The 24,654-nt window shown below is 42.0% G+C and overlaps 1 protein-coding gene and 1 non-coding gene across 4 annotated transcripts in view; both read left to right on the plus strand.

The window, feature by feature from the left end:
• The window catches only part of Yes1 (YES proto-oncogene 1, Src family tyrosine kinase), a 75,486-nt gene extending 62,336 nt beyond the window's left edge, over positions 1-13,150 (plus strand). For all 3 annotated transcript variants that reach the window (XM_045134973.1, XM_045134974.1, XM_045134972.1), the window contains exons 10-12: positions 1,720-1,873; positions 6,269-6,400; positions 11,452-13,150. In XM_045134973.1, coding sequence (XP_044990908.1) covers positions 1,720-1,873; positions 6,269-6,400; positions 11,452-11,660 — 495 coding nt within the window. In that variant the 3' untranslated portion in view covers positions 11,661-13,150. The remainder of the gene's footprint in view (positions 1-1,719; positions 1,874-6,268; positions 6,401-11,451) is intronic.
• Positions 13,151-15,374: 2,224 nt separating this feature from the next.
• Positions 15,375-15,479, plus strand: LOC123455143. Its single transcript, XR_006633702.1, has one exon. It is a non-coding gene; the product is annotated as a U6 spliceosomal RNA (small nuclear RNA).
• Positions 15,480-24,654: the final 9,175 nt, after the last annotated feature.

Raw genomic sequence — 24,654 nt, forward strand, 5'->3', positions numbered from 1 at the left:
TGATTCATGCTTTTAATCCTAGCGCTTGGGAGGCTGAGGTAGGAGGATCACCATGAGTTGGACAGCCTAGGCTACAGAGTGAGTTCCAGATCAACCTGGGCTAGAGTTCTGCCTCAAAAAAATACAATAAAATAAGTAAGTAAAATAAAATGTAGAATAGTCTTACCAGAATATTACAGGTTAGATAGTGACATTTTAGAAGAAGACATGCTGGGGATCGTACAGTGTTGTCTAGTGTTACAGCTAAGACGGTGTCTGCAGACTTCATTAGCCGTATGTAACGTTCACGTGACTTCGTCACAGCGGCACCAGCACTCGAGCCAGCGGTACAGCCTCCAGTCACGCGCTGCCTGTGTGTAACACATGGCCTTGTAGGCAGTGCTCCTACAGAGATAGTCTGCATTTCCATTGTAGATGAACGTAAGGCACTTAAAATGGATGTTATTTCAAAGAGAATATTAGATTTGAAAGCAGATGCTAAGTTGTATTTATTCTAATGTACAACAAGAATCAAGATGGCATTGTGCAGTTAGTCGGGTGTGGTGGCGCATGCCTTTAATCCGTAGGAGGATCACTGTGAGTTCAAGGCCACCCTGAGAGTTCAGAGTGAATTCCAGGTCAGCCTGGTCTAGAGTGAGACCCTACCTTGATGCATCGTGTCTGGGGTGTGTGGTGGTCTTTAGAGTGCCCTTCATTAGTCTCAGACACGTGCTACTTCCTATCAATGAATGTCCACTCATCCCCAGCCTGATGATCGAGAGAAACTCTATGAAGGCCTGTACACGTGAGACAGGCTCTCAGGCGTTCGGTTAGGGCAGTCACAACCCTTTCTTTATAAAAAGCTTAGGCTCCATGGGCCACACGTGGTATCTGTTGGGCCTTTCCCACTCCTTTTCACACCCCTTATAAACGTGACATCTACTTTTCCTTCTTAAGCCATACAACAGCAAGCTGTAACCACATCTGTCTTGCCAGCTGTAGTTTGTCAAAAGAGTGGCTTATGCGTACAGAGACTCTATAATCCTATGACCTAATCTCTGCCCTTTACCACTGACACAAGACATTAAGAATTGTGCTTGTAATGGTGGTGAGGCCTTTGCCTCAAAATATGTGATTTCTTTTTTCTTTTTCTGGCAGAACTAGGGATGTATCAGATTTTTGAAAGCTGAATTCAATTTTTTTTTCTTTTCTTTTTTTTTTTTTTAGGTAGGGTCTTATGGTACTCAGGCTGACCTGGAATTCACTATGTAGTCTCAGGGGCCTTGAATTCACAGCGATTTTCCTACCTGCGCGACCATGCCTGGCTCAATCCGTTTTTTTTTTTTTAAATAATATTTTTTGTTTTATTTACTTATTTGAGAGTGACAGAGAGAGAGACAGAAAAAGACAGATATATAGAGAGAGAATGGGCATGCCAGGGCCTCCAGCCACTGCAAACGAACTCCAGACGCATGTGCCACCTTGTGCATCTGGCTAACGTGGGTCCTGGGGAATCGAGCCTCAAACCAGGGTCCTTAGGCTTCACAGGCAAGTGCTTGACCACTAAGCCATCTCTCCAGCCCATCAATCCGTTTTTTATTATAATATTTTCTGTTTTGTCTCATCATCTTTTAGACTAGCCTGTTACTACTTTCTTTTTTTTTTTTAAGATACCTGATTTTTCAACAATTCCATTTAATGATAACCAATATTGCATGTGTTTTATATTTTGTTTCCAAGATTGCTGATGGTATGGCATATATTGAAAGAATGAACTATATTCACCGAGATCTTCGGGCTGCTAATATTCTTGTAGGAGAAAACCTCGTATGCAAAATAGCAGATTTTGGCTTAGCAAGATTAATAGAAGACAATGAATACACGGCAAGACAAGGTAGAATGACTGTCACATAAGTGCTTGTAAACTGGTTTCCTCCTTTTTCTTACTTTACATTCTTTTAGACAAAAGAGTTTTATGGAATGAGTAATTTTAGTTTCCCTCAGGAAATCAGAAGAAATTTGATTCATAAATTCTATACAATTAATACTTTAGTTTTTTGATAGTCATTTTCTTCAGAGAAGTACTTAACATTGTTTGCATTATAAATATAGCAAGTTAATTGCTCTTTTGCTGCTTTTAGGATGTCAACAAATAAATTTCTATGTATTTGTGTGTGTGCATTTGTATATGTGTGCATGTGACTGTGTGTGTGTGTGTGTGTGTGTGTGTGTGTGTGCAGTCGGAGGATAGCCTTGGGTGCTGGTCCTCTTTTTTCACCTTCTTGGAGACAGGGTCTTTCTTGTTTTGCCTCTGGAAAGGCCAGACTAGCTGGCTCCTGGGCTTCGGGATCCTCCTGGCTTTGCCTCTCATCGTTGCAGGCGTTGGAGTCACAGGGCTAGCACCACTGTGTGTGACTCTGTGTGGTGCTAGAGGTGGAACTTGGGTTGGTAGGCTTGGGAAGCAAACACCTCAGCCTCAAATAATGCTTTAATTTAATTTAATTTAAATAATGTTTTAAATTCTCCCTTTTTCTTTTATTCTTCCCCCCCCCCCACCCCCGAGGTAGGGTCCACTCTAGCCCAGGTTGACCTGGAATTTACTATGTAGTCTCAGGGTAGCCTTGAACTCATAGTGATCCTCCTACCTCTGCCTCCCAAGTGCTGGGATTAAAGGTGTGTGCCACCATGCCTGGCTAAATTCTCCCTTTTTAAATTTTTATTTTTATAAAATAAAATTTCATATATCTTATATTTATAAGAGAGAGAGAATGAGCACGTGAGGGCCTCCACAATGTCACGTATACATCACCTATGTGTCTGGCTTATGTAGGATCTGGGGAGTCAAATATGGGTCCCTAGGCTTTGCAGGCAAGCACCTTAACTGCTAAGCCATCTCTCTCCCCGGCCCTAAATTCCCCCTTTTAGTCAACTTTCTAAGTTACTGAACTCTTGCCTTAGATTTGAAGTTCTCAATCTCCACACCCTTCAGATATGTAGCAGTGGTCAGAGACATTTTTGGTTGTCCCAACTTGGGGACTGTTACTGGCACCTGTTGGGTAGACTCTAGGCTACATATCTTGCTTTATTCCTCTCTCCCTCCCCCCCTCCTCTCTCTCTCAATAGTCAGGTGGTCCTAAATAATCAGTATTGCTAAAACCCTCAATTCCACTTCTTGGGAACTGTCCTCCCTTCATGCCATTACTTCCGGGTAGAATACATTTCTGTAATCATTTCCTATAAGTTTCTGAGCATTCATTTAACTGCTGGTATTTTAATGAAATCTCTTGTGATTGTTTGTGGCAAGTAAAATTTGATCTTATTATATGCCATATATAAATAACTTCAAATAAAGCCAGCACTTTGGAGGCATAGGTAGGAGCATTGTTGTGAGTTCAAGTGCACCCTGAGACTACATAGTGAGGGCTGGAGAGATGGCTTAGCATTTAAGGTGTTTGCCTGCAAAACCAAAGGATCCCAGTTTGCCTCTCTAGGACCCATGTAAGTCAGATGCAAAAGGAGGCGCATGCATTTGGAGTTTATTTGCAGCTGCTGGAGGCCCTAAGTGCCCATTCTCTTCTCTCTCTCTCTCTCTCTCTCTCTCTCTCTCTCAAATAAATAAATAACAATTTTTGTTTTTTAAAGAGATACTACATAGTGAATTCCAGGTCAGCCTGGGCTAGAGTGAGACTCTACCTTGATAAGCCAATAAATAAATAACTTCTAATATACATATATATCACCTATAATCTTACTAACTTAAGTATGTAAACTTAACGAAAACCATGTTTTTGGGAAGGCCTGGTGGCACATGCCTTTAGTCCCAGCACTCAAGGGACAGAGGTAGGGGGATCACTGTGAGTTTGAGGCCAACCTGAGACTACAGAGTGAATTCCAGGCTGACCTGGGCTAGAGGCCCTATCTTGAAAAGGCAAACCAAAACACCACTGTTGCAGTGCGGTTCACATTGCTGGTAGAAATCACCCAACCAAGAGCAGCTTCTGGGAAAAAAAGAGATTTATTTTGGCTTACAGGCTCGATGGGAAGCTCCACGATGGCAGGGGAAAACGATGGCATGAGCAGAGGGTGGACATCACCCCCTGGCCAACATAAGGTGGACAATAGCAACAGGAGTGTGTGCCAAACACTGGCATGGGGAGACTGGCTATAATACCCGTAAGCCCGCCCCCAACAATACAGTGCCTCCAGGAGGCATTAATTCCCAAATCTCCATCAGCTAGGAACCTAGCATTCGGTATACCTAAGCTTATGGGGGACACCTGAATCAAACCACCACAACCACCAACAACAAAAAATGTTCAGCATTTCTAGTCATCAGGGAAGTGCAAATTAAAACCACTTTTAGATACCATCGTACCCTAGTCAGAATGGCCATTATTAAGAAAACTGATGACAGTCAGGCATGTTGGTGCAAACTTTTAATCCCAGCACTTGGGGGGCAGAGGTAGGAGGGTTGCTGTGAGTTAAAGGCCACCCTGAGACTCCATAGTGAATTCCAGGTCAGCCTGGACTAGAGTGAGACTCTAGCTTGAACCCCCCCCCAAAAGAAAAACTGATGACAAATGGTGGTGCGGATGCGGGTAAAAAGGACCCTTCATCTCCTGCTGGTGGGAGTCTAAACTAGCGCAGCATAATGGAAACCAGTGTGCAAGTACCTGAAAAAAACAGTAATAAAGTTGTTTTCAAACGTGATAGCAAATAGCCAAGGGTAGTGGCACATGCCTTTAAACCCAGCGCCCAGGAGGCAGAGGTAAGAGGATTGCATGCGTTTGAGGCCATCCTGAGACCATGTAGTGAATTCCAGGCCTCTAGACTAGAGTGAGACCCTACCATAGAAAAAAAACAAAAGAAAAAAAAAACATTTTATATATGTCCAAAAGACATAATAAAAAAAAGATTACAAGCGAAAATCATTAGCTAGTAGAATTCAACATGGTATGCCTTCAGCATCTGTAGGTAATTACAGCTACTGGATGCCAGAATGTACCCAGAGCTGTAGATTTTAGGCACACGACTGTAATCTTAGCACTTAGAAAGTATAGGTAGAAGAATCAGAAGAGTCAAGATATTCTTGGTTACATAGCCAGTTCAAGGCCAGCCTGCTGTGCATGGGATCCTATCTTATAAATACATAGGGCTGGAGAGGTGGCTCAGCAGCTAAGGGCACTTGCTTGCAAAACATGACAGCCCGAGTTCTATTCCCCAGTTACCCATGTAAAGCAAGATGCACAAAGTGGCACATGTGTTGAGTTCTTTTGTAGTGAGTGGCAGGAGGTCCTGGTGAGTTCGTTCTCTCTCTTTTTCTCTCCAGATAAGTAAATTAAATATTTGACTTGTTTGCATGTGTATATGTGCACACCAAAGTTTCTTTGCTGTTGCAAAGGAGCACCAGACACATATACCACTTTCCTATCTACCTGACGTGGGTAGCTTGGGACTTGAGCCCAGGCCAGCTGGCTTTGCAAGCAATTCTTTAACTGCTGAGCCTCTCCACAACCCCCTATAATCTGTATTTTTTGCCTCCTAAAATCTCTACTTCTGTTTTTTTTCTGTTCATACCAACAACTATTTAATACAATAACTGATTTATTTTAATATGAAATTTTAAAAGTTAAAGAATTTTTGAGGAGGTTGAGGTAAGAGTATGACCATGTAAGACCAGCCTGGACCAGAGAGTGTGAATGCCAGGTTAATGCCTGGACTATAGTGAGACCCTGCTTCAAAATAAAATTAAAAATGTGAAATGAAATTAAAAAATTAAATAAAGCCAGGCATGGTGGCACATGTGTTTAATCCTAGCACTTGGGAGGCAGAAGTAGGAGGATCACCATGAGTTCAAGGCCACCCTAAGATTACATAGTGAATTCCAGTCAGCCTGGGCTAGAGTGAAACCCTACCTCAAAAGAAAAGGGTGGGGGGGCGGAGGGATGACTTAGAGGTTAAGGCACTTGCCTGCAAAGCCAAGGGACCTAGGTTTGATTCCCTAGAACCCATGTAAGCCAGATGCACAGGGAGGCATCTGGAGTTCCTTTGCAGTGGCTGGAGGCCTTGGAGCACCCATTCTGTCTCTCTTTCTCTATAATTGCCTATTTCTGTATCTCTCTCTCTCTCTCTCAAATAAATAAATAAAAATAAAATATTAAAAAAATGGAATTTTCCACCATGTGTCTTCTGTTTGAAGACTTTGACACAACATATACAGTAGTTACATTGCTTATATTTAGCCAAGTGGATTTTTCAAGAAACTTTTAAGATTTAACTGTTGTTTTAGGTGCAAAGTTTCCAATCAAATGGACAGCTCCTGAGGCTGCACTGTATGGTCGATTTACAATAAAGTCGGACGTCTGGTCATTTGGAATTCTCCAGACAGAACTGGTAACAAAGGGGAGAGTACCGTATCCAGGTAAGCTTGCGTTTCTTTTTCCTGCCTTCATTTTCTTTCTTTCTTTTTTTTTTTTTTTTTGTTTGTTTTTTGAGGTAAGTCTCACTCTAGCCCAGGCTGACCTGGAATTAACTACGTAGTCTCAGGGTGGCCTTGAACTCATGGCAGTCCTCCTACCTCTGCCTCCTGAGTGCTGGGATTAAAGGCCTGCGCCCTGCTTTCTTTTACTTATTTATTTTGATTAACTTATTTGTAAGGGGGGGAGGATAAGAGGAGATGGGCTGTACCAAGGGCCTCTTGCCACTGCAAATGAACTCCAGATAACATGACCATTTTGTGTATCTGGCATTATATAGGTACTAGGGGATTGAACCTGGACTGTCAGGCTTTGTAAATAAGCACCTTTAACCACTCAGCCATCTCTCCAACCCTCTTTTTTTTTTTTTTTTCTAGTTAGTATCTCACTTACTCTTGCTCACTTGCTCTCCCTGAATGTTAGGCTTACCTGAAACTCACAGCAATCCTCTTCTTTCTCTCTTTTTAACATATTTACTTGAGAGAGAGAGAAAAAGAATGGGCATGCCACAGCCTCTTGCCACTGCAAAAGCATTCCAGATGCTCGCGCTGGTTTGTGCATCTGGCCTTGTGTGGGTTCCGGGAGAATTGAGCACTAGCCGGCAGGCTCTGCAGGCAAGCATTTTCCCTGCTGAGTCATCTCCCCAGCTGAAAGCTTGCACTTCCTCAGCTGTTAAAAGATAGCCTAACATTCAGGGAGAGCATTCATAGCAAAAATACAAGGGACAAGTTCCAAATGCAAGATCTAGAGGGCAGGACTCAAGAAACGAAGGAGCCACAGTGAAAGAAAAAAAGACAAAGCCAGGAGAAGGTTGAGGCGTAGCCGGCCAGGGAGCTCAGTTCCCTCCACAAAGCCTTGGGTTTGATCCATAGCACAAAAACACACATACAAAAAGGAAAAAACAAAACAACAGTAAAATGGAATAATGAGAAATGCTTGCTTAATCACACCATATTAAGTGCACTAAACATTGCAGTTAAGACAGAGATCAGATCAGTTTTAGATAAATATATGTAAGTGCTATAGTACTGTTGGTAAGAAAAAATACTTCAAATATAAGAAATACAAAATGATTAAAATTAAGAGAGTGGGAAAAGATGCAGTACACAAAATGCTAACCAAAAGAAAACCTTTGTAGCAGTGGACTTTATGACAAGAAATACTACTAGAGTGCTGGAGAGATGGCTTAACAGTTAAAGCACTTGCCTGCAAAGCCAAAGGACCCAGGTTTGATTCCCCAGTATCCACATGAAACCAGATGGCACATGCATCTGGAGTTTGTTTGCAGTGGCTAGAGGCCCTGGTACACCCATTCCTTCTCTCTCCCTGCCCCCTCAAATAAAAATAATAATAAAATAGAAATCGTACTAGAGGAAAGAAAATGACATTTCAGACTGGAGAAATGGTTCAGCGGTTAAGGCACTTGCCTGCAAAGCCTAAGTTCAGTTTCCTAGAGTGTGCCCATGTAAAGCAGTGGTGCATGTGCCTGGAGTTGTTTACAGTAGCTGGAGGCTCTGTCATGTACAATCTCTGTCTCTCTCTCTGTGTCTCCCTCTCTCTTCTCCCTTCTCTCTATCCCTCTTTGCTTGCAAATAAAAACTATTTTTAAAAAGGGACATTTCATAATGATAAAAGGGTCAGCTTAACAGTGAAACAAAACCCAAGTGGAGGGCTGGAGAGATGCCTTAGTGGTTAAGGTGCTTACCTGCAAAGCCAAAGGACCCAGGTTCAATTCCCCTGGACCCACATAAGCCAGATGCACAAGGTGGCGCATGCATCTGGAGTTTGTTCGTAGCCTCTGAGGCCCTGGTGTGCTTGTATTCATTCATTCATTCTCTCTCTCAACAAATAAATAAAAATGCTTTTAAAAATCCAAAATAAGCTGGGTATAGTGGCATATGCCTTTAATCCCAACGCTTGGGAGGCAGTGGTAGGAGGATCGCCATGAATTCGAGGCCACCCTGAGACTACACAGTGAATTCCAGGTCAGCCTGGACCAGAGTGAGACCCTACTAAATGAGTAAATAGTGAACTACATTGATGCAAAATATGTAATAGAAAATTTGTATGTTTAGTATATCTTGGTTAAGTTTAGTGTTTGGATGAGAAGCAAAATACAAGCAATGTAAACCAGGCGTGGTGGTGCATGCCGTTAATCCCAGCACTGGGAGGCAGAGATAGGAAGATCACTATGAGATTGAGTTCAGCTTTTGAGACTCCATAGTGAGTTCCAGGTTAGCCTGGGCTAGAGTGAGACCCTACCTCGAAAGTACTCCCTCCTAAATATGTATATAAACAATGTGTAGATTGCCAGTCTTTTTTAGGAGGAGGGGTGTTGCTGGAGTAGTAGGTGCTAAACCCATAGCTACCACTAAACTCTTCGCCCCACCCCAGGAGGCCAGGCTTTGACCACTGAAGAGGACTCACATAGGACACCAGCAGCTGCTATGTGCTGGCCTTCTTTAGGCCATTGCAAGCAAGTAGGAAATACTTCAGTGTGTTGGCAAGTGGTTACCATTTGATTTTAGTATGCACAGGATCCTGGGTTCAATAGCCAGCAACAAAAAAGGCAAGGACAAGGGGTAGGCATTGGTCCTATAGAGTTATTTTTGTAGGCTGAAGCAAATTTAGATGGTTAATCTCAACAGAGAGAGAGAGAGCGCGCATTTCACTCATAGAGATAAATCATCCTACTAGAATGAAAATGCCAGAAAACTTCTTTTCCTATAGTAGATCCTAAAATAATAGTCATGCAGTCCCTAGTTTTTTTTTTTATTTATTTATTTATTTATTTGAGAGCGACAGACACAGAGAGAAAGACAGATAGAGGAAGAGAGAGAGGATGGGCGCGCCAGGGCCTCCAGCCTCTGCAAACGAACTCCAGACGCGTGCGCCCCCTTGTGCATCTGGCTAACGTGGGACCTGGGGAACCGAGCCTCGAACCGGGGTCCTTAGGCTGCACAGGCAAGCGCTTAACCGCTAAGCCATCTCTCCAGCCCCCAGTCCCTAGTTTTTTGTTTGCTTGCTTTGATTTTCAAAGTAGGGTCTCACTCTAACCCAGGCTGACCTGGAATTCACTATGTAGTCTCAGAGTGGCCTCAAACTCACAGTGACCTACTACCTCTGCCTCCCTAGTACTGGGATTAAAGGTGTGTACCACCACTCCCAGCTATTACATTGTTTTAAAGAAAGCAGTAGTCAGTACCAAATCTTACTGCTGGTGTTCAGTGTAAGATCACAGAAGATACGATGTAGCCTAACTTGTGTACAGAGAAAGTAATATGGGAGATGGAAAGGGTTATGAGTTTGTTGGCTTGGTGAGGGTGTATCAGGAGAACTTGGAAAACAGGCCTTTTAAAATACATATATTAGGGCTGGAGGGATGGTTCAGTGGTTAAGGCGCTTGCCTGCAAAGCCTAATAACCCAGGTTAGATTCCTTAGCACTCTTATAAAGCACATGCATCTAGACTTCATTTGCAGCAGCTAAAGGCCTTGGCCTGTCCAGTCTATCTTTCTTTCTGTCTCTCTCCTTACAAATAAATAAATAAAAATATTAAAATGGGGCTGGAGAAATTACTTATGGCATTTGCCTGCACAGCCAAAGAACCTAGGTTCGATTCCCCAGGGCCCACATAAGCCAGTAAGTTACATGTACAAGGTGGCGCCTGGAGTTCGTTTGCAGTGCTGGAATTCCTGGCCCACCCATTCTCTCCCTCCCTCATTCCCTTCCTGCCCCCCCCCATATACACATGCACACACACATATATATGCCCCTTTCTCTTAAATAAAATAATGAAAATAAGTATTTGTATATTTGTGCACACCCACATGTGTGGGTATATGTGCATGCATGCCACTTTTTGCATCTGACTTTATGTAGGTGGCTGGGGAATTGAAGCAAGCAAGCAACTTTTAACTACCTGCCATCTTACCAGCCTCCCTCTCCCCTCCCAAAGAGGCCTTTTCTCTGGCCTTGGACAACATACACTGGGCTGGCAATGGTGAGATGGTGTTTCTCAAGGGAAGTAAAAAAATGAACATGAAGAAAGCCAAATAGGTGATAATAGATAAGGAAACTGTTTCAGGAAAGTGACTTGATATAAAATTCTGTAGTTAATATATTTGCCAAAGCCAGGAACTAGAATTTTTTTCATCTAAATTCCTGTTAAGACTATGTCTTAACACCATTCCTCAGTAGCTCACGTTGGAGTCATTAAATGATTATACAGAAAGTAACAATACCTCAGGATGAACTCTCATTTCTTAGTAGTCACATTAGGCTGGCTTATGAAGGTACTGTGTTAAACATGCAAGTTTAACCAGCTGAGTTTGAGGCCAGTCTGGGCTAGAGTGAGACCCTATATCAATCAATCAATCAATCAATCAATAAGTAAATAAATAAATAAAACTTTAAGTGAGAGACTGGGAAGATAGTTCAGCAGTTAAAGGCACTTGCTGGCAAAGTCTGCCAACCCAAATGCAGTGCCTAAGTTGGCCTGGGTAAGCCAGATGCCAAAGGCAGAGCAAGCATCTAGTGTTCATTTGCAGTGGCATGAGGCCTTGGTGCACACACATGTGTGCCCACAAACGTGCAAATCAATACTTTAAATAATTTTTAAAGCATTTAAAGGAAAATTAGACATATTAAATATAGATTAGCATTTTCTAAGCTCTTGATATAATCTGATATTTATGTTTGTTCTTAGTTGAAAGAATCTTTTCACTAAGCTTAACATGTTTTTAGTTAGGCCAGGTATGGTGGTGCACACTGTTAATCCAGCACTCAGGGGGTACTCACCTTGAGTTCGAGGCCACCCTGAAACTACGTAGTAAACTTCAGGTCAGCCTGGGCCAGAGTGAGACCCTACCTCAAAAAAAGTTTATATATATATATATATATATATATTTAGTTGGTTAGTTAGTGGCTAGAGGATACCTTCTGTTTGCTGCTCATGGTTTAGATCATTGTTTCTGTGTTTGAATCTTGTGTGGTAGGGATGGTGAACCGTGAAGTGCTGGAACAGGTGGAACGAGGCTACAGGATGCCCTGCCCTCAGGGCTGTCCAGAGTCCCTCCACGAGTTAATGAATCTTTGTTGGAAGAAGGACCCCGATGAAAGACCAACATTTGAATATATTCAGTCGTTCTTGGAAGACTACTTCACTGCGACAGAGCCACAGTACCAACCAGGAGAAAATTTATAATCCAAGTAGCCTATTGTGTGCACAAATCTGCTCAAACATACTGAACGTTTGTGGGGTTCCTCACAGACAGGAATCAGGAGAAGATAATCTTCAGTCTGCATGTTTTTAATGGTAAACTGGAATTACAGACATGGTTGCACAAAACCACTTTCCCCCCAAGTGTTAAACTCTATAAAGTACCAGTGAGGCATTTTCCAACTTCTTCCAGGGTCCAAAGACAACAGAGGTGAGACTCTGCTGGTGTGATGTGAGCATGGCAAGGACGAACAAGACCACTGTTGGTCGACAAGCCACTCCTTCTCTTCTTCCCCAGACTCAGAATCCTTACAGAAAACTGTTCATTGTTAGTGACAAAATTTAGGAGGTTATACCACAGTAAAATCTAAAATTAGGATTCTTGATGGGACCAAATAATTCCATTCCAAGTTTTTAAAATGTCTTGCATTGATCTTGAAGGTTTTTCTGTGTTGAACAGTCAACATGCAATCTTAGCATATGCCTCCTTCTGTGTGGAAATGGGCCAGGCTTTTCTAAAGCAAAACATAGATTATAAACAGCATTTAAATGTGATTAAATGTTAGACCACAGCTGTGGTATTTGAAAGTATAATGCACTGTTCATACTCATATTAATAGAACTGGAAAGTAGAAAAAGAAATTTTTCACTTCAGTCATTTTTTTTAATTGTTCAATGTAAGATAATGAAGGCAACTAGTAAGTGAGTTAATCTCTTGTAAGGTTGCATTGATTTTCCTAAAGGCAGTATGTAATTGAAAATATACTATCTAATCTGAGGGCATCTCTTAATTTTTAGATAGCATGAAAGGTAAAACCCAGCATTTAAGCAGTCCATTTAAAAAAAATAGACTTGGTACTGTGAGATGTTGCTGATAGGTTCTTCTGGTGATGGGTGCCACACATAGAAAGTGTCACTAGATCAGGGACTTGAATGCACTTTGAGCTTGTTTTTGAATATAGAGTAGGAGAAAGGAAAATGTATTTAGAAGAATTATGAGAAAAGAAAATGTGAAAGTTTTACAGGCAGAGGGATGGGTGGAATACAATGTTTGGTGTTGATATGGACAGGCAGCATGGCCTTGCTGGCATGCAAAACTCCTCACATGGCGGTTTGCTTAGACTTTAAGAGCTATCAGGTATGACTGTCACACTAAGTTTTGTTAACATACACACTACATAAATGTTCCATCCTCAAAATAGTGAAGAGAAGTCTTTACTAATTCCAGTTGACCCAGCTTTTATACAGAACCTTCTTAGAACTCCACTGTTCAAAACCCCGTTTGAGTCTTCCCTTCTATCTTAATGGTTGTCATTTTTCCCTTTTGGAATGGAGTTGATTTGAGGAGGTAACCGTATTCTGAGAAACTAACTTAGAAGAGGGAAGTATTGGTCAATTTAAAATTCACAAGTAAAACATACAAAAAAAAAAACCTGGTTTTCCAGACTAAAATTCTGAAATGAATTTGAATAGCAGCCATTAGTGTTTTAAGATTTTAGCAAAGTACAAAATGAAGTCTAGTATTTATGTTTAAATGCTGTGTTTATAGCCACACTTTAAGCATTGTCTAAAGTTCCTGTTCTCAACATATGATTTTTAACTACCATCACTTTAATCCTTAAATTTAAAATAGCTGTGCCATGGTATATATGTTCAAATTTAAACCTTTTTTAAAGTGTGACACATGAACTTCATGCAAGTTGGCAAAAGTTCTGGTACTAAGGATTATACTTGTTTCTTCTTTTTACGTAACGTGTTTAGTATTGAATCCTCTACCATGAGAGGCTTCCTAAGATGAGTGACGTCATTATTTGTCCCAATGTCTACAACCTGTGATAGGAGTTTTTTAAAGGGCTTCATGTGAACTATATTGTATTGTTTTTCTAAGTATTTTTTAAAAGGTAACAAAGTTATGTTTATGTACTCATTGTGATCAGAAAAGCCAGGAAAAGTTGATGATATTCATTAGGTTTTGATGAAATGGATCAGTTCCTTTTAACCATTGTATAGTAAGGATAAAACACTAACTCTAACTTGATGTGTATTCAATTTAAATTGTTACGTATTTTTTAATTGCCAAGAAAATAAACAGTTTTTGTACATTTGAGGGTTTTTTTTCCCAGCAGCCTCCATCTTTATTGTTTTACTGTGGAGCTTTCCTGTACCAAAAAGAATGTTGGCAAAAGCAGCCTTCAGCACAAACACTTTTTTAAATGAATAATGGTAGCCTAAAACTTAATATTTTTATAAGATGTTGTAATATTGTTTTGTGGATAATTGAAATAAAAATCTCATTGAATGCATCTATATAGCTTTCAGTTGATAATGATATTTTCTCATTATTTTCTTCTTTTTTTGTGTGTGTGTGTATGTATATGTGTTTTGAGATAGGGTCTGTCTTTAGCCGAGGCTGACCTGGAATTCACTATGTAATCTCTTGACCTTGAACTCAACAGTGATCCTCCAAGGCCTGCGCTCCCATGCCCCCTGGTGCTGGGATTAAAGGCACGGGCCACCACATGCAGCTTCTCATTAATTTTTAAAAATTTGATGAGTTTAATTCTTCCATTGGAAAAAAGTGTTACTTATAACTTCTGAGCAGAGTTAAATCAGTTCTTTATTAAATTTAATACACTATTGAATTTATTCCTGTAGTTAATTTTCAGTGTCTGTTAAGTGGTAAGTCTTTCCCTAAAATTTTATCAGCAAATACAGTCAATGTGCTGCATAGAAAAACCAGTGATTCGAGTGGCTATCCACACGAAGTGTGTATGAAGAATGTAGAATAGAGTGACCACTCTTGACCATAAGGGACTTGATTTTCTAAAATTGTACGCATATGTCTGTGTGCTGTATAATTTTCTTGTTAAGTGGACAGTAAAACACTTGTGACTATCAGTACTGTAATTTTGCTAATTATTAATTACTTTTATTGTCACATCACCAATACTTACTGACCTTTTTCTGATTTCCAAAAAAAAATAGTATGTAATGAACATACATCCTTTTAAATTTATTATTTTTGTAGCGTAGTAAAAGTGCCTAAGCCTAAGAATGTTGTTCTAGGTTGTTGTTTGCCTTTTAATGTTACATGTACTCTATGATGTTTAAATTGTACATTTGCGTTTTGTCAAATCAATTCCTTTTTTTATGCTTAGAAAACACTTATCCACCTTAAACATTAAATATTTCATGCCATGTATTTTACAGCTTATGCTTTTTGCTATTAATATTACAACTTACTGGAAGTTATTTGAGTGTAAAATATGTCTTGAGAGTCTCACATGGTGTTTTCCCATATAGTGAATTGTCTCAGCACATTTATTGGCTAATTCATTCTCACCTCATTGGTTTGAGTTCCTTCGTTTATTATATTCACACCTGTCTCATCCAAGTAACTTGACATTTTTAAAAAGTGTATGCTTATTTATTTATTTGCAAGCAGAGCGAGATAGAAGATAGACAGACAGAAAGAATGGGCATGCCAGGGCCTCCAGCCACTGCAAATGGACTCCAGATGCATGTGCCACTTTGTGCATCTGGCTTTACTGGGGAACTGAACTTGGGTTGTTAGGCTTTTCAGGCAAGTGCCTTAACCACTGAGCCTTCTCTCCAGCCCCATAATTTGACATTTCTGCCATTAACATAACACCTTTAATTTTACTTGGTAATGTATTTTATCAATATGTTAAGTTCCACGCTCTCTTCGGCAGCACATATGCTAAAATTGGAACAACACAGAGAAGATTAGCATTGCCCCTGTGCAAGGATGACTCACAAATTTGTGAAGCGTTCCATATTTTTTGAACCTTATTTGCCCCCCTCCCCAAAGAAATATGGTAAGTTTTTTTTTTTTTGGGAGTTAGATCTCACCCTAGCCTAGGCTGACCTGGAATTCACTATGTAATGTCAGGGTGGCCTTCTACTCACAGCGAGAGAGGGAGAATGGGTCCGCCAGGGCCTCCAGGCTCTGCAAACGAACTCCAGACACATACGCCACCTTGTGCATCTGTCTTAAGTCGGTCCTGGGGAATCGAACCAGAGGTCTGTTGGCTTTGCAGGCAAGCACCTTAACCACTAAGCTCTGTTTTGTTCTTGCTTTTTTGATCCTGATAGCCCAAGAAAGTCTTAAAATGTAGACTTTATTTCCATATTCAAAAAACAGATTCAGGGCTTGTGAGATCCTCAGTGGTTAAAGGTGCTTTCTTTCAAAGTCTGCTGGTTCAGTTCCTCAGTACCCATGTAAAGCCAGATGTACAGTGTGACACATGGCAAGAGGGCCTTAGGCACCCGTACTTTGTCTCTGTCAGTCTGTCTCAAAGAAGGAAAGAAGGAGAGGGAGGGACTGGGGAAATGGCTTAGCGGTTACAGCATTTGCCTCTGGGGAATGAGGGAGGACCTGGGTTCGATTCCCCAGGACCCATGTAAGCCAGATGCACAAAGGGCACATGTGTTTGGAGTTCATGTGCAGTGGCTGGAGGGCGGCCCTGGCATGCCCATTCTCTTACCTATCTTTCTCATAAATAAATAAATAAAATTTTAAAAAAATAAAAAACTTTAAAAAAGAAAGAGAATTTAAAAAGCGGATTCAGTTGAGAGTTAGGTGCCGTGTTGTTCTTATAAAGTACTGTGATAGGAAAACGCACCTTCCAGATCAGACTCCTTATCCTGTCCGTGCAGCTCCCTCTTCCCTTGGCCTGTGTAGTAAGGAAGGCCTTGCCTCAGCCCTCTGTATGGAGCTAGAGAACGACTTGCCTTGGATGTGGTCACACTGTTCTTAGAATGTCGCTTCAGGGCTGACAGGTCCCCATTTTATTACAGAAGAAACAGTGTGCGCAGACAAGGCCAGCTTTTATGTCCTTAAGCCCAGTCCCAACCTGCCCTTCCCCTGGTGTCTTTTCCTTACCTTTTTGTTTTAACCAAGGCTCCTTAAATTTTCTCCACTTATAACCCATTTTTGCAAGAGATTTGCGGTGCATGTGGGTACATACATGTGTGTGCACTTGTGTATGGAGGCTAGAGGTCAGCAATCAGTGTCTTCCTCATTTGCTGTTCCTGTTATTGCTATTCAGTAACTTCTTCCCCTTACTCTTTTTTTTTTGTATATTTTTTATTTATTTATCTGAAAGTGACAGAGAAAGGCAGAGAGAGAGAATGGGCACGCCAGGGCCTCCAGCCACTGGAAACGAACTCCAGACATATGCACCCCCTTGTCCATCTGGCTAACGTGGGTCCTGGGGAATCGAGCCTTGAACCGGGGTCCTTAGGCTTCACAGGCAAGCACTTAACTGCTGAGCCTTCTCTGCAGCCCATCCCCTTACTCTTTGAGACAAACTAGAGCTTGCTAGTTGGGCTACCCTATCTAGCCAGTGAACCCTAAGGATTGTCTGTCTCTGCCCCCTCAGCTCTGGAATTACAGGCACAGCCCCCACACCTACCATTTTTGTAGAGCTGGGGATCCAAACTCATATGCTTAGGCTGGCATAGCAAGCCTACTCAGCCAGCTCCCCAGCCCCTCCACTTAGACTGTAAGTGTTAAGGAAGCTGCACAAGTTTGAGACTCCAAAGCCAAAACTTGCCCTCAGCCTGAATAAAAATAGCGATGAGAAGTGAAAAGCACACATTTGCATTGGCGGTTGGTTAGAAAAATTGACAATGAGCCAGGTGTGGTGGTGCACGCCTTTAATCCCAGCACTCGGGAGGCCGAGGTAGGAGGATTGCCATAAGTTCGAGGCCACCCTGAGACTCCATAGTGAATTCCAGGTCAGCCTAAGCTAGAGTGAGTCCCTACCTTGAAAAAATAAAAAAAAAATTAAAAAAGAAGAAGAAAAGAAAAATGACAATGATCTTGATAAAAAACTGACATTTCAAGTGATGTGTCCCTTAGCCAGGCATGGTGGCACACACCTTTAATCCCAGCACTCTGGGAGGCAGAGGTAGGAGGGTCACCTTGAGTTCAAGGCCACCCTGACTATGACATAGTAAATTCCAGGTCAGTCTGGGCTAGAGCAAGACTCTACCTTGAAAAACCAAAAATAAGGGCTGGAGGGGTGGCTTAGCAGTTAAGATGCTTGTCTGCAAAGCCAGAGGACAGATTTGATTACCCATATTTAATATTTAATAAAATATTTTAAAAATACACTCGGGAGGCAGAGGTAGGAGGATCATGGAGAGTTCGTGGGCACCTTGAGACTACATAGTGAATTCCAGGTCGGCCTGAGCTAGAGTGAGACCCTACCTCAGAAAACCAAAAATAAATAAATAAATATAAAGTGATGTGGCCCTTAAAGGTTATTAAATTCCATTTATCCATAACTGATAATTGGCAGTATTCTCAAAGAAAACATTGGTCTCCTAAACCACTGAGGAATGAGGTGACAAGCAAGACAGATACTTCTACTGTAAATACTCAGAAATAACCAAATGTCTGAGTTGTTGGTTTGGCTGGTATGTATGTATTTATGTATGTATTATTTATGTGAGAATGGGTACACCAGGGCCACTTGCCACTCTAAACAAATTCTAGACTCATGTGCCACTTGGTGCATCTATCTTTACATGGGTACCTGTGCCATCAGACTTTCCAAGCAAGTGGCTTTTTCCACTGAGCAATCTGATTCTCCAACTTCGGCTGGCTTTTTTGTTTATTAACAACTTCCATAATTATAGACATAAAACCATAGTAATTTCATCCCCTCCCCCATTTTCCCCTTCACAAATCTACTCTCCATCACATCCCCCTTTCAATTAGTCTCTCGTGCTCTTTTTTTTTTTTTTTAATTAATTCGTTTCCTATTCAGCAAATAGTCAGTTTGGTACCATTACTAGGCTCATCCGTGACTTACCCCCTCCCCCTGGCCCCTCCTTGTTGAGGTATATGGGTGGTGCATTGTGGAGTTAGCCTTCAGTTATGGGTAGGATGAATGTCTGTATATCATGACCCAACATGTGGCTCTGACATTGTTTCTGCCCCCTCTTCCGCAAAATTTCCCTGAGCCATTTTTAGTCTGCTTCAGTGGTGAGGTGTTGGGGCCCTCTGGGTCTCTGGCTCTCTGATTTGGTAGGAGTTGATTTTTCTCTGTGTTGATCTTCACACTTGTGCTGGTATCCGGTTCACCAGGAAAACAGCACCCTTGCTTGTTTCGCCAACTTTTCTTAGTTTCAGCCGGGGCCCTTTTGAGGTATGATGGGGTGGCTCTCTTCTTAGGATCTACATCTATCTTGAAAAAGAGAAGCAGATTTTCCAGCGGAGAGTAAGTTAGCACCAGGACAAATGAGATAACCCTTACTTTTTTTTAATAGAGAATTTAATAGGTGTAGGCCCTCTTGTACCCATGATTGATGGTAACTTGATAATCGAGAGTGGGCTTATGTTTGGATATGGTTCTAACATGTTTTCCAGCTCCAGCTATGGGTCCCGTACCACTGAGGGGATCAGTTAGCCGAATCAAGAGCAGTTGGTTCCCCACCATGGCTGTGTGCCACTATTGCACTTCTGTGGACATCACAACAGGTTATTTGCTGCTAAGTAGGTTAGATGCTTGAACAGATACTGGTCATTTTCCCCCAGGTGCCCATGTTAGCACCTTCTGGCACTAGACGTGCTGACTGTCTGGGAACTGACTCTTCCAGCTTCCAGCCATGCCATTCCATTTTACTTGTCAACCACATACAATGTCTTCAGCAGTAGGGTCTTACCACTAACCTTTGGTGGGTCATCAAGTACTCAGACAGAAATCTGTCTTTCTTTTAGGAAACCTTGTAGGTCTCTGTGATCAAAAGGTCATTGTGGATGATAGCCACATGCTGATGGGAGTTACAGATTAGTGCCCACTAAGAAAAGGAGGAAAAAGATAACTAATATACAAGAATTAGAGAAAAGAGAGAGAAAGTGGGGGCCAGGGAGGGAGGGAAGCTGTAGAAGATTAAGGTTAGTCTTCATCATACCCTCTCCAGTGTCTTGTGGTTCAGGTGTTCCCTCTAAGGGCCTGGTGAAGGTTCAGCCATTTGGTCTGCCTTTTAGGAAGTAAAATTTTATGGTACCATTGCCGTTTGGGTCTAGATTTGTGTTTCCCACCCCTCCATTGCCCTCCCCTCCCTCCCTCCCCACCCATCCTATTGTCTAGTCCAGGAGATGCTTGCTGGGCATGTAAGGAATCTTGGGTAGATTCAGGTTAGGTGCTGTAGATGAGTGAGACTATGTGGCGATTTTTTTCTCTGGGTAAATTCAATGAGAATGATCTGTTCCAGGTTCAACCATTTTTCCTCATTGCCTCCTTGTGCTGCCTCAGTTGGCCCTCAGACTGCTCACTTCAAGTGACTGTCTTGCCTCAGCCTCCTGAGGAGCTGTGACTACAGATGTGCTGCACTGTGTTTTTTAATTTCGTTTTTCAATATTTCATAATTTGTATACAAAATAAGCCAAGTGTGGTGGTGCACGCCTTTAATCCTAGCACTTAGGAGAGAGAGGTAGGAGTATCGCCATGAGCTCGAGGCCACCCTGAGACTATCTACATAGTGAATTACAAGTCAGCTTGGGCTAGAGGGAAACCCTACCTCAAAAAAAAAAAAAAAAAATCATGGGCTGGAGAGATGGCTTAGTGGTTAAGGCCTGCAAATCCAAAGGACCCAGGTTCAATTCCCCAGGACCCATATAAGCCAGATGCACAATGTGGTGCATTTGTCTGGAGTTTTCAGTAGCTGAAGGCCCTGGCATGCCTATTCTCTCTCTAGCTCTCAAAAATAAATAAAAGTTAAATATATATACATACACATATACATATATATATGTGTGTGTGTATGTATGTATATGTGTACGTATATGTATATATATATGTGTGTGTGTGTGTATGTATATATATATATACACATATATATATACATACACACACACACACTTTAAGTTGAGCCAAACTGTAGGCTTACTCCCCCAAACTAACTTTGTGTCCTGGCAAACTAAAATCATTATTCTAGTGACTTTGGGGATGGGGGGGGGCTTAAGATTCTACTAATGGTTTTCTGCAGATTTTTAGCTGTCATCCAATAAAACAATTTCCTTCTTTCAATCTGCCTTTTATTTCTGACCTTTCATATTATATTAATGTGGATTTGCATTACAATGTTGATTGAAGTGTAGAAAGCAGAAGTCATGTCCCCAATCTTAGAGGGGCAGTACTATCTTGTAAACAGGCTGTCCAGTGTTGACTGTTACTTTTAGGTGCCCATTATCAGGTCGAAGAGGCTCTTTGTTACTCTTTGCTGAGAGGTTTAAAGAAAAAAGAAAAAAAGCATGAATTGGGCTGGAGAGATGGCTTAGTGGTTAAGGCACTTGCCTGCAAAACCTAAGGACCCAGGTTTGATTCCCCAGTACCCATGTAAGCCAAATGCACAACGGGGCACATGTCTGGAGTTCGTTTACAGTGTCTGGTGGCTCTGATGTGCCCATTCTCTCTTGCTCTCTCTCTATCAAATGTTTTTCTTTTTAAAATATTTTTTTTTCATTTTTACTTATTTGAGAACGACAGAGAGAGAGAGAAGAGAGGCAGATAGATAGATAGAGAATGGGCACGCCAGGGCCTCCAACCACTGCAAACGAACTCCAGATGCGTGTGCCCTCTTGTGCGTCTGGCTATCATGGGTCCTAGGGAATCAAGCCTCGAACTGGGGTCCTTAGGCTTCACAGGCAAGCGCTTAACTGCTAAGCCATCTCACCATCCCTCAAAATATTTTTCTTAAAAGTCATGAATCATTGTTGAATTTTGTTAAATAGCTACCCCTGCTTTCTTTCAATTTGTGTTCAAATGTGCTCTATCTTTGTCCTCTCTCAGACTGTGTGGCTATAACCAAATACCATAGACTAGGAAATTATAAAGAACATACATTTCCTTCCTCACAGTTCTGAAAGCTAGAAAGTCTAAGATCAGTCAGGGCCTGGTCTCTCCTAAGATGGCTCCTTGAGCAATGGGCTCTCATTGAGGAAAAGGAAAGTGCTGTTTCTTTCAGCATTGTTGGAAAGATACTGATCACAGTGAGGGCAGACCCTTCATGATATAACAGTTTTTTCATCCTTTCTCTTAATACTATATCGTGGGTAATTAACTCAGAACCTGAACTGGGGGAGGGGACCCATTCAGACCACAGCACCATCTACTTTCCATCGAAAGTCTTTTGGACAAATGGGTTGTAGCCCAGGGTGACATGTAATTCACTACTTAATCTCAGGCTGGCCTCAAACTCAAAAGGATCCTCCTACCTCTGCCTCCCCAGTGCTGGGATTAAAGGCGTGCGCCACCATGCCCGGCTGTATCTTTCCTTTTGTTAGCTACAAAATGGAGCAAATAATCCCTGCTTGCTTCCTAGGGATTATTGGGAGGTTTGGATAAAAGATATACCCATCTCTACTGTGCCACTGAAATCATTCTAAGAAAAATTTTAGGCACTTACAGTCATCAATTAAAAATAAGTTTTTGCTTTTTGGGATGGGATGTTGTGTCGTGTTCAGTGTGCATGAGGCTTCTCTCGTGGGAAGAAAGTGGGCTCAGAACAAGACGTTTGAGCCCCACAGGCTAATCTAGCCTTGAATGCTGCCTTGGTCTGGGCTCCATGTTGGTCCTCAAGGCCTGTTAAGTCTCCAGATTCTCCAGTGTGGTGAACCAGCTGCAGACCTTGAACATAAATCAGCTGTAGTCCAGAGGTCCAGCGGACAGGAGGGTTTGGTGGCAAGGCGGGCATCCATGTCTAAACTGTAACAATAAAGTAAAAGTAGTGAGTTAAAAAAAAAAGTTTTTGCTGTTTCGTGTGTGTGGGTGTGGTTTCTCGAGGTAGCATCTCACTCTAGCCCAGGCTGACCTGGAATTCACTGTGTCATCTCAGGTTGGCCTTGAACTCACAGCAATCCTACTTCTGCCTCCCAAGTGCTGGGGTTAAAGGCATGTACCACCATACCCGGCTCACTTCATTTTCAAGGTTTTTTTGTTACCTTCAAGTGAAAGTGTATATGGAGCATTTAATAATAATGTAAGGGGGGAAAAAAAAAACTTAATCAGGGCTGGAGAGATGGCTTAGCAGTTAAGGCGCTTAGCAGCAAAGCCAAAGGGCCCAGGTTCACTTCCCTAGTACCCACATAAAGCCAGATACACAAGGTAGCTCACGTGTATGGAGTTCCTTTGCAGTGGCTAGAGGCCCTGACGTGACCATTCTTTCTCTATCTGCCTCTCTCTAATTAATTAATTATTTATTTGAATTAAAAAAAAAACTTAGAAATAACGTTCTAGATGTTGAGGCAAACATAACTGATGATATTCAGGGGGTTCGCCTTTTAGGGGCAAAATCCAGGCATGGCAAAGCAGGCAGCCACCAAACCCTAGGATTCATTGAAACTTTGGCCTGCCTACACAGGGTTTTAGGAGAAAAATTGTTAGGTGATGATTGTTTTTGTTGTTGTTGTAGGGTCTCACTCTAGCTCAGGCTGACCTGGAATTCACTATGTAGTCTCAGGGTGGCCTCAAACTCTCAAGATCCTCCTACCTCTGCCTCCCGAGTGCTGGGATTAAAGGTGTGTGCTTCCATGCCCGGCTACAATAATTTTGTTTTTTTGAGGCAAGTCAAACAGACTGGCCTTAAAAAAAAAATAGAAAGAGAATTGACATGACAGGGCCTCCAGCCACTGTAATTGAACTCCAGATGTGTGTACCAACTTGTGCACATGTGTGACGTTGAGCATGCATCACCTTGTGTGTCTGGCTTATGTGGGATCTGGGGAGTTGAACATGGGTCCTTAGGCTTTGCAGGCAAGTGCTTTAACTGCTAAGTCATTTCTCCAGTCCAAGATGATAATTTTGGGAAAACTAGATAATTTGGGCTGGAGAGATGGCTCAGTATTTAAGGCACTTGTCTGTAAAGCCTAAGGACCTGGGTTCAGTTCACCAGTACCCATGTAAAATTAGATATGCAAGTTGGTTGGTGCATGCATCTGGAGTTCATTTGCAGTGGCAAGAGGCCCTGGCATGACCATTTTCTCTATCTGCTCCCCCTCTCAAATAAGATAATTTAAGCTCGGCATGGTACATCTTTAATCCTAGCATTTGGGAAGCTGAGGTAGGGTGGATTGCTGTGAGCTTGATTGAGGCCATCCTGAGATTCCATAATGAATTCCAGGTCAGCCTAGGCTAGAGGCCTGTGGTAGTTTGAATACATGGTCCCCAATATAGTCATTGTTTTAATAGTTTGTTGTTTGCATCTGCGGCCACCTGGCTGGAAGTGGTGTCACTGGGTAGATGTTAAAGTGTGGTGGTGGATTTGAGATTTCAATCTAAAGATATGCAAAGTGTGCCTATCTAGAGTTCCTGAAGTGTACTGTGCTGTGTGGCATTTGGGCTTGTGGCTTCTCTCTCTGCCTGGTCCTTTTTTTGTTGTTCATTTTTATTTATTTATTTGAGAGTGACAGAGAGAGAAAGAGGCAGATAGAGAGAGAGAAAGAATGGGCACACCAGGGCTTCCAGCCACTGCAAACTCCAGACACGTGGGCCCTCTTGTGCATCTGGCTAAAGTGGGTCCTGGAGAATCGAGCCTCAAACCCGGGTCCTTTGGCTTCACAGTCAAGCGCTTAACCAATAAGCCATCTCTTCAGCCCTGCCTGGTCCTTTTAAGAGGGGACCAACTTCTGCCATTATGGAACTTCCCCTTGGATCTGTAAACTTCAGTAAATTCTCCATAACTTTCCTCCATAACTCTGCCTGGTCTGGAAGTTTATCTCAGCAAACCTGGAGCTGTCTGCTCCAAGGCCCTACCTCGAAAAATTGGAAAGGAAAATAAGATTGTATTTATTTATTTATTTTGTTTTTTTGAGATAGGGTTTCATTCTAGCTTAGGCTGACCTGGAATTCACTATGTAGTCTCAGGGTGGCTTAGAGCTCAGGATGATCCTCCTACCTCTGCCTCCTAAGTGCTGGGATTAGAGGCATGTGCCACCACACCCCAT

Source organism: Jaculus jaculus, chromosome 15 (genome assembly GCF_020740685.1).
Source record: "Jaculus jaculus isolate mJacJac1 chromosome 15, mJacJac1.mat.Y.cur, whole genome shotgun sequence".
Taxonomy (NCBI): Eukaryota; Metazoa; Chordata; class Mammalia; order Rodentia; family Dipodidae; genus Jaculus; species Jaculus jaculus.